Source organism: Mus caroli, chromosome 2 (assembly GCF_900094665.2).
Source record: "Mus caroli chromosome 2, CAROLI_EIJ_v1.1, whole genome shotgun sequence".
Lineage (NCBI taxonomy): Eukaryota > Metazoa > Chordata > Mammalia > Rodentia > Muridae > Mus > Mus caroli.
Window position 1 is genome coordinate 117,938,011 of NC_034571.1, and position 10,572 is coordinate 117,948,582.

Below are 10,572 nucleotides of genomic sequence, written 5' to 3' on the forward strand. Positions count from 1 at the left end.
TAATGCTAGCACAAAAGAGAAGAAGGAGGAAGGTAGCCACACATCTACCCTCCGTTTCTTTTTTCTGGTGTTTGTTGTTGCTTCAAGTCAGATACACCATTATTGCTAACATTGGGCTGTGGTTCAACTGAATATTGTCTTACTGTACTCCTTTGAATATAAGATTTTAGTTGTCTGCACCACTCTTAGGAATGGTTTCTTTTCCTTAGAATCGTCTTAGCTTTTGATGGTATTTAAAACAACAAAGTTTTAGCCTGCAGGGGCTTTTTTGGTTTTGTTTTGTTTTTTGTTTTTTCTTTTATTTTGGTTTTGGTTTTTGAGACAGGGTTTCTCTGTGTAGTCCTGGCTGTCCTGGAACTCACTCTGTAGACCAGGCTGGCCTCGAACTCAGAAATCCACCTGCCTCTGCCTCCCAAGTGCTGGGATTAAAGGCGTGTGCCACCACTGCCCGGCCTTAGCCTGCAGTTTGATGAATTAGAGCTCTAACAGTTATCTTACTGTACCCGAATCAAGTGGATCAGGCTAAATTGTCCATAAAGGTTCTAGCAAAACATCCTACCTTCTCTTTCTAGCTCCTAAAAGCTGCCTGCTAGTAGATGTGGCTGGTGGCACTTTTTTCTCATCTCCAATCCAGCAATGGCCACATTGGGTCAGCCCCTTCTGCCACTCAACATCATTTTCAATCACCTTTGTCACTGTATCAGGCCCAGGCAGCTATTGTGAAATACTCTCTTCCTTCAAAGCTCTTGGCCTTTTGCCTTGTGAGGAAATATAGTCATAGGTTTTAGGAACCACGATGCCCTTTAAAGCCGTAAATCTGCCTATAAAAGAACAACATCTTTTAGGTAAAACAAATTGTCTAGTCTTTCATAATCAAGTTTAAATAGAAATAAGGTTTTCTTTTGAAGAGTTCTGTGTTAGGATAGACCTATTTTGTTAATTGAAGATAATTTATGTTTTGAATTTTGAGTGGATATTTATATTACACTGAACTTCTTCATATCATTCCCTGAAAGTTCAAGTTGAATTCTTATTGGAAGCTTGTTGCTTATGGTGACCAATCACAGACTACAGTGATGCTGTGGAGGGTGGCCTTATTGTAGGGGCTCTGGGTCTCAGTTCTGCCTATGTGTGAACAAGGGCACTTCCAGAGGCAAACGTTTAGTAACACAAATAGGAAATGGGCTTGCTTTCAGATTTACGATGTGTACTACAGGATGAAATAAACCAAACAGCTTTCCCTTATCTTCTACATCCTTTAATCTCTTTAGACTGGTGCAGAGAAGGCATCAGAGCCATCTGCAAGTATGTAGGATTTCCAGGGGGAGGCTCTGCTCTGAACACTGGAAACGTTTTTTGTTTGTTTGTTGACAAGGTTTCAACTCCATAGGACTGGCTGTCCTGGAAGTCACTATGTAGACTGGGCTGACCATAAACTCAGAAATCTGTCTGCCCCTGCCTTCTGACTGCTGTACTGGAGACATTTTAGGCCATGGGCTTAGTGTCAGACATCACTGAAGATGTTTGCCCAGTGGCACAGAGGAGAGGCTGATAATGAAAAGATTTTGCAATCTATAAATGTTCCATTTTAAATACATCAGATTATTTAGATCACTTAATAACAGATTAATTTTTTACAAGTGTGTAGAGATCTCTTAACAAAAATATCTAGCTGGTGGGACTATTTTAACAAATCAGCTTCAGGGTGAATAGTCTATTTACCTCTACACAGAATTTATTTTTTAAAGGCACAAAGGAAGAAACAAAACAAAACAAAAGACACTGGCTCTTAGCTGTATTCTAAAGTGAATTTTAATAGTTTCATGATATCAAAATCCTAGAGATGAGTTTAATGTTCACCCCAAGTGTGAGGGTTCAAGAGAACACTGGACACATTCCAATGTTGCTTCCTCTTTCAGTGACGCCTTTGACTTTGAGATTGGCGTGGTCATAGTCAGAATCAGCCAAGGGTTTGACATCTCTCCGGTTCTCCAGGTACAAGGTAAATATTTTCCTTATCCACCCAACAGACGGTGAATTGTTTTAGGTGGTTGGATCAGAACAGCGCTCAGTGTAAATAAAATGATTATGTCTTAGCCCATGGTGTGTGCGCTCCCTCCGTGCCTTCTCATGGAAAACACATGCGGCCTTTGCCTTGGTCATCAGAGATGTAGACCAACTCAGGCTAGTTAATGATTTTTCTTATTTCAATACCACAGCATGGAGGTAAATAAACACCTTCAGTAAAGTAGCCTGCCAAATTAATTTTTGCAAGATGTTTCAAAAAATGAAGTTGTTTTTTTTTTCCCGTGGCAAAGCATGCATTTGCCTTTAGGTGTCTAAGAACTGGTTTGTGGCTGACAAGAAATGAATGAAATGAATCTGAATGTGTCATGCCTGTGAATCACTCACTTAACTGCCACACAGGCAGAAAGACTCATTCTGACCAGCAACTGTTTCTTCTCTATAGATAATTTGGTAGAGTTGTTTAGTCTTAGAATGTAAGCATATTCTGTTGGTATTTGAGGTAAGGAGAGCATATAAGAGGAATTTCTGAAAGATACGGAGAGAACACAAATACACCTCATCAACGGAACTTAATGGAGTCCTCTAATGACACTGAGATGAGGGGATATTTTGCGATGGATGCCTGTTGTGTAACATGCAGAGTGCAGGTGAAGATGTTGGTGTTGATAATAATAATAATAATAATAATGTGTTAATAATAATTAATAATCCTGGTTTATACACTTAAGAAACTGGCACTGTAGTGGGGAAATAGATTTTACTGTGATTGTTACATATGAATGAGAAATTGTAGAAAAGAAGGGGTATCTAATCCCAAAAAGGCTTCCTGGAAGAAATATGGTTTGGAGTTTAGTGGATAAGTATGAGTTAGGTAAGCAATGTGGAGGGAGAGAAGACTAGTAAGACTTGGGAACGAGCATCTCTTGCCCAGAGGTGAGTGTGAGGAAAGGCTGAGATGAGAAACGGGAAGGGTGGGTACAATCACAGTCAGAGAAGACTAGTACCACCAAAGGGGAAAGTATGAGGCATGGACTGACTCTTAGGGGCTCCCTAAGCTTCTTCTACCATACTGAAAAGGGCAGATCATAGTTGGTCACCAACGAGAATGCTCAGAAGAATTTCAGTGAGAATATAATGGTCAAACATGGGTTATAAAGTTCATACTATTTCATTCATTTGGGGCATGACTCAAAAAGGGCTAGAATGCAGGAAGGAATCTCATTTTCTTCCATATGTGAAATCTATATTTAAATATGTATACATATACATACATATATGTGACATGGAAGCAGAAGTGGGTATATTTGGAGGTAGAAAGGGAACCAGTTAACAGAGGGCAGGACAGATAGTAGAGGGTAGTCAGGGGGTACAAATATGAGCAAGACACAGTGATATATATGTGTGAAAATGTCCAAAAACCCCACAAAATAGTAAGCTAAGAAATTAAATTTTTAAAATTGTAAGGGTATATATATATATATATATATATATATATATATATACTTGCTAGGAATGAGTGTTGATGTTGCTGAATCACTATAAAATATCTCTCCAAGGTAAAAGACTATGAAGATATATTCTTTAAAATAAAAAAAAGATTTCTATAATAATGGAAGCAAGGGAGAGGTAACAGCCCGAACCTGGAAAGCTTCTTCAGGAACAAAGAGAAAAACCACAATGGAGAAGTATTTTGGAGGCATAAAGAGTGGCACCGGAGCTTGATGGAATGTTCAGGACATGGGACAGGGAGCTGTGAATTTAAAACTGCCTTGCTTAGTTAAATGCCGGGGCATGCAAAGGAGATGAGACATGCAAGAAAAGGTTTAAACAGGAGGGATGTCCATCTCAACTCAAAGGTGATGGGAAATCCTGCTGGCATCTTCATTAGGTAGTCAATACTTATAATCTACCTACATCTGAGATCCCCATTTAGATGTTGTTGTCTAGACTGTGCCCCACTAATGGCCAAACTGATATACCTCAGGATGGAAGTGTCTGCAGAGATTGTCTTTAACAACATAATTAAGATAAAATAGGGTCACACTGATAGACCATAGATCAACTTTTCTAGAGCCCTTACAGAAAGAGGTTAGGACACAGAGCTGGGCACTGCCATGTGGGATACAATTACCCTCAAGCCATGGCAAGTAGCCTTAGGATAATTATCTTAGTTAACACCTCAATACTGTAATTCTTGCTTCCTGAACTATGAGAAACAAATTTTCATTTCATCTCTTTAATGCATGCTTGTTCCATGGCTTTACCTAGAAAATGAAGGCAGGAAATCATCATAGGTAAGGTAGAAATGGAAACCACAACAATGGAAATATAGCCCAAGAGAGAAGGCAGGAGGGAGGCAGAAAGGTAAAGGGACCAGGTGATTGGTCACGAGAGCCATGAGAATAATCAACAATGTCAGAGACAGCAGTTAAGCCCAGTTACAGCAAATGAAATATACTGGGCATGGCATATGTAATTGTAGTGAAAGAGATTTCTCTAGAATAATAGTGCTGAAATCCTTGTTCAGGTCTTGCTTAGGCAGCCATATTGTTGAGTTGTCACAGGAAAAACTTGCCGGTCATGTCTAGGAGACACACTCTCCCACAGCAGATTTCCTGGTTCTCTAGCTCTTACAATCACTATGCCATCTCTTCCATGCTGTTCTCTGAGCCTTAGATGCAGGAGCTGTGTTGTAGATGTGCCAGTTGGGGCTAGGCAGCATGCGGTCAGTTCCTCTCTGCATCTTGGTCAGGTATGGTTTCTGTCATTCTCCCCATCTACTGGAAAGAAAAGTTTCTTGGATGAGGAATGAAGACTACACTTAAGGCCATGAGTATAAGCCCTTAGAATTCAGTTAAGAATGATGCTGCTTTAGTAAAGTGGCAGTAGTATGTTCCCCTCTAAGATCCATCATGACTTCACGAGTCGTGGGTAGCTGGCAGGTCTCCAGAACTAGGCATGGTCTCCCTCATGTTGAGCTGACCTTAAGTCCAATTAGAGAGCTGTTGGTTACTGCCAAGATATAAGTGCCACTATTGCATCTTACCATGCTGGTCATTGTTGTAGTTCATGGGCATCAGAGCTGGGTAAGGCTGTGGACTGCTTCCCTCCTTTGGAAGCTTCCATAGAACCTTCTGGTACTATAAAAGCTACTCCTCAGGAAAAAGGCTTCCTGGGTGGATCCACCTTGTATCCTCGGAGTCCTGTGTCCTATCTACTTTGACTTTTTTTTTTTTTTCTGGCTTTACTGCTGTTATGTTTTCTATCTAAAAGCAAGAATGAAAAACATATAGCTTGCATTTAGATTGAGCATTTGCTTTGTGTATTATGTTAGTTTCTTCAAGCTGATATATGTGATGGAGCTAAAAACATCACCTCTACTACCTCTCACTGCTCCAGGCACTGGAATGTACCGTGAGTTTATTCCCATGAAGCCACTACTAGAATATGTAGTGTTTCTCAAAGAATCCTGAACTACAGCTCCTTTACATTTCCCAAAGAACAAGTAGTGTTTAGACCAGCGTTGATGTTTGGATACTTTCTGCTTCTTAACTAAGATGGGAAGATACAGTTAGATGTTAATAAAATAATTATAAGTACCAACTGTCTAGGTAAACAAAAGTGCAATGTCACACAAATACACAGAGAACATGTGAGATAAAAACAAACAAACGTAATGACAGAAATTAGCTTGATGCCACAGCTCCATGCTTTGTTATGAAGCTTCAGTAATTTATGGCACAAGCCTCATAGTAGATTTTGGATTAGAAGAAACAAACTTGCAGTTCATTATATTATACTGTAATGTAGGGCTTAATAAGAGCCTGATAAATCTTCAGTATTGCATTACAGTATGTTAATGATTATCATCATAGCTTTCCCAACATGGGTACTGCAGTGTCATCACAGATTATAATTTAAGGGAAACATTAGCAATTCAGAGCCCATATACTACAGTTAATAAACCACTGAGTAGAAATCAGCTTTCCTGGTAATTTACCAGCTAATGGCAGTTGTTTCTATACTGTGTCACAGACTCATACGACAATAACTTTTTGTATAAATAAGATCGATGCTCATAACATTATAACTCGTTCACTGCGGCAAGTCACCCGGTACTGATGACTAATGTTTCTTCTTAATAAATTAATTTATTGCCTGACAACACACCAAAAAAATGTGACATTTCATATTTTTCACATCCCAGAGGTATTTAGCAAGTTTGCCAATTACAACAAAGAATCCAGATTGCACTGGTGGTAAACAAAGTGATAGAGTGTGAGTCGCAATTGAGTACCCTGTGTAAGTACCACGCGATTTATGACCCGCTCAGAGCACGGTGATACTGCTGTGTCTGATCGAGTGGTTTTGCAAAATAAAGACAGATGGCCGAGCAGTAAATAATTGCTTGATTGGAAGGCAGGGCTGCAGGACTGCTCCCTGCCGTCAATCCAGCCTGACTCCACCTGGGCATCAGCAACTGATCCACGTAAGCACGTGTGGCTTCAAGGTGATTGGCTAAGGAAAGAGTTCTAATTTAATAATGAATAAAGGAAAGGGGGGTTGTGAGATGGGCGAGAATACGACTGCCCTCTGGCTTTCTCTGCTCCTCCTTCTGCTGTCCTTAAGATTCAAAGCAGATGGTGAATTATAAGCCCCTAAATGACGTCTTTTTAAAAAATGACACAGTAGAACTCATGAGGCAATTTTGGCCACTAAAATCCAATTTCAAAATGCAGTCTCTCCAGTCGTTTACCGTGTGGCTGGTTTATGAAGCACTTGGGAACACCGTGATGGCTATTCAGCGAAGTCTGGGTATCTGGCCTCACTAGAGTTGTTTTGGGGTGTGCAGGAAGAAAGTTATTCAAAACCTGCTCTCAACTGACAACCTAAAGATCATTTACTTCCTCCACTACAGCCCTGGGATTCTCTCTCAAAATCTAAGAGCGAAGGGCAGGCAGATATCATGATTGAGTCACTGAAACGGAGTAAAGAGTAGCAGTTCTCAACCTGTGGGCCTTGACCCTGTGGGGGAAACAGACGTGTTTACATTATGATTCATAGCAGGAGCAAAACTACAGCCATGAAGTAGCAATGAAGATAATTTCATGGTTGGGGGCCATTAGAAAATGAGGAACTGGGTTAAAGGGTCCCAGCATCAGGAAGGTTGAGGACCACTGGTAATGAGGATTAAACAATAGGGTGTGGAGGCACTAAATACTCAGAAGTAAGAAGACCAGGAGTTGAACTAGAGCCAGCCCAGGCTACGAAGTGAGCTTGAGGCTAGCTGAGGCTACAAAAGACTCAAAGACAGGGGTGACAGAATCTAATGTTAGAATTAGACGCAGAAGACATGTCACTAGCTACATGACCTTGGACGAATCGCCTGGGCTGGCTATGCCCAAGTTTCCTTTAGAACGAAATGCGAACTAAAACCAACTTTCCCTACACACCAGCATCTGCAACGAAAGCTTCCTAAATATTGTCATTCCTCAATCTTCAAAGTGTAGTTGTAGCTGAGCATAGGTGCACAGGCCTGCAATCCCAGCACTTAAATGAGGAGGCAGAGGTTAAAGACATCTGGGGAGCTATGTGCAGACTTCTAGGCTACAGAAGAAAACCCTGTCTCAAAACAAACCAAACCAAAAAGGCAGTAGTGATGGTGGTGGTGGTGGCTATGGCTGTGGAATGAGTAATCTTTAATGTCACCCTCCTGGCTCCATTAAGTCACCTCCTCCTTTGTGACTAATGGTTATTTTTGCAACACAACTGGCCTGGCCGGGATCCTTCTGAAATGTTTTAGCAAAGTCTACTGTTCTTCCTGCTCCTCATTTCCAGTGAGAACAAAGGTGTGCAGTACATCAGATGTAACTGAAAAGCCAGACCGTCGAAGGCCACTTCTGTTTCACACTGTAATGTGAGGAGGTTTCCGGGACGGGGGTCTTCCAGCTTCCACAAAGTAAACAAGGAAGAATAATCTCTGACAAAAACTGGAAACCTCACTGTGCAGTGGAGATGGCCCCACTTTGAGGCCCTGAGACCCAAGATGGCTAGGCAAGCTGATTTCACACTTTGGCCTGTCTCCTCCTGGATCTGGGGTTCTGCAGTTTGCTTGTCCTGGAACAAACCTCCAGAGTAACTAAGACAGCAAACTCCTTTACAAACGAGGATGTAAACCATCTTTGCCCAAGCAGAGCACTAGCTGGGCACAGGGTTGGTAGCTAGAGACAGAGTGGGCTGGAGCCTGTCAAAAAGGGAGAAGCCCCTCCTCTGTGCTGCCGCTACAGCCATCTCCAGGAAACTCACAGCTCAACTCCTGGAAAAGACTGTTCCAGCTGGAGCTCTGAGAGGCCTCCCATACAACCCAGGTCATGAGAGCCCGCCCTAAGATGACAAGCTCCAGAACCATCCCGGGGGTGTGGCTTGGCATCCTGTGCCTGCAAATGTTTTAGTTTGTTTGATGAAGAGGCTGGCAGTTAATAGAAACAACTGTTAAGTCACCTTAACAAGCCACAAGAAGGCCTTCCCACTGGAAACAGAGACTGACGCCCAACTAACCTCTGTGCTCAAGTCCTGACCTTGCTCCATGACTGATGCCCAACTAACCTCTGTGCTCAAGTCCTGACCTTGCTCCATGATAGTCACACACATTATTTAACCTCTCGGAACTCTGGTTTCTTCCTATACAAAACAAAGAGAATAATTGTAGCTATTTCCAAGCTGTTTGGGAAAGAATAAACCATAGTGCCCAGAGAGTGTGCAATACGCTGTGTTAAAACAGCGCCTGGCCCTCTCAAAAGCTTAGTGTGCTTTGCATGAGGAGACCCACTTCCAGAAGAAACAGAGAGAGCCTGCCTGAGGAACACATCACTTCTCTGCTCCTCCTGAAGCTCCAAGGCGGACTGCTGTTTATTTGTTTTATGAAACTCATCGGGTGGGGAAAAGAAAGTGTTCTGATGTCTCAGTCCACAGGAGGCCTGAGGCATAGAAAGACTGAAGCCACAGAAAGCCTGCTGCGGAGCTCTCCTGGGCTGTGGCCCTGACACACTGTAGATTGTCCTCACCTTTTAAAGTCAGGGCAAAAAACGACCCGCCCGAACTCTAACCTCATCAGCCTTCCTATGGCTGCTCTTCTTGAGACCCTTTGAAGCTTTGGGGAGATCACATGGGTGACTCGACTCTAAATCTCGAGCCACTGGCAAAAGATGAGTTGCTAAGCCTGGAAAGGGGCCAGGTGGTTCCGAGCAGCTGGCTAACAGCAACAGCCGAGGGGTGTGACGGTTCTGACAGATTTAGTTAATGTGGAATGCCCCTTCACAGAGAGCTAAGGCGATGGGCTCCGAGGGCTGACATTTACAGAAGTCCTAGCAGGGTTTTGTAACAGGGACTCTACATTTTCTGCATTCTCCCCTGGAGCAGGGCTTACTTGCCAAGGCTGGATTCTCAGCAGGCAATGAGATAGGAGATCTGACACAAGTTGAAGAATATACATGTTAGCTCAGCACTGTTCTGTGACTGTAAACTCTCACTTGCTAAGGTCAAGGAGAGATATTATATTATATTATATTATATTATATTATATTATATTATATTATATAAAGAGAGGGAGAGGGAGAGACAGAGAAAGAGGGAGGGAGTGGGGAGAGAGAAAGAATTCGAAACTAGGAACTTCCCAACACAATCAAAACTCAGAGAAGCTAAAAAGGCAGCCAGATACAACATCAAAGCCTGGACGGTGGCCTGAACCTTCTGAAGGGAATTTTGCACAGTTTGACTCTCAGTTTAGACTCCAGCACTGTGCACGACTTCTCAGCCACCGTCTGGCATTCTCTCAGAAACCTCAGCTCGCTTTCCTTCTTTGGCTCTGGGTGCTCACAGCATGAGGTTGTTTTGTTTTCTCCATGTAGGAGACATAATCGGTACCTGATATTTTGTTCACTGCAGTTTCTGTTCAGAGATCAGAGACCTTGGTTATAAGATCTGAATATCTTTCCGTAATTTGCTCCCCATCCCCTTTGGCCTTTTGAGAAAGTCTTGTAGAAGCCTGAAGCCGGCATCAAACTTACTTATGTAGCCAAGGAGGACCCTTAAAATCCTGGACTTTCTGCCTCCGCCTCCCACGTGCTGGGATGATGTGTGTGCACCGCCATGCGGTGCCTTTCTGTGGTTCCTGCTCTTAGTTTGATGTTCCAGTTCAGAGGCCTTGCTACGTGTGGAGGCATTCATGCTCAGCATATGTGTCCCGTATACCTGTGCAATTGTTTCTGCTGCTTTTTGAAAACCTTACCTGGTAACTTGATCCGTAAGTCAGTGACTTAGCAGTGACATCATCTCACTAGATGGGTTTTCTCAGTGGTTTAAATAAGAAGTAGCCATTCTTGCCCTCACAAATAAAAGCCCCGTGACTTCATGCTGTTTTTCTGAGCCAGCTGTTACTACTTCCTGAATACAACTTACTGAACATATTACTTTTTTATATTATTTTTTAATTAGGTATTTTCTTCATTTACATTTCAAATGCTATCCTAAAAATCCCCCATACCC

The 10,572-nt window shown here is 42.3% G+C and overlaps 1 protein-coding gene across 8 annotated transcripts in view; it reads left to right on the top strand.

The window, feature by feature from the left end:
• Slc12a1 (solute carrier family 12 member 1) overlaps window positions 1–10,572 on the top strand; it is a 77,562-nt gene that overhangs the window by 50,045 nt on the left and 16,945 nt on the right. For all 8 annotated transcript variants that reach the window (XM_029470805.1, XM_029470782.1, XM_021183397.2 and 5 more), the window contains one exon: window positions 1,920–2,002. In XM_029470805.1, coding sequence (XP_029326665.1) covers window positions 1,920–2,002 — 83 coding nt within the window. The remainder of the gene's footprint in view (window positions 1–1,919; window positions 2,003–10,572) is intronic.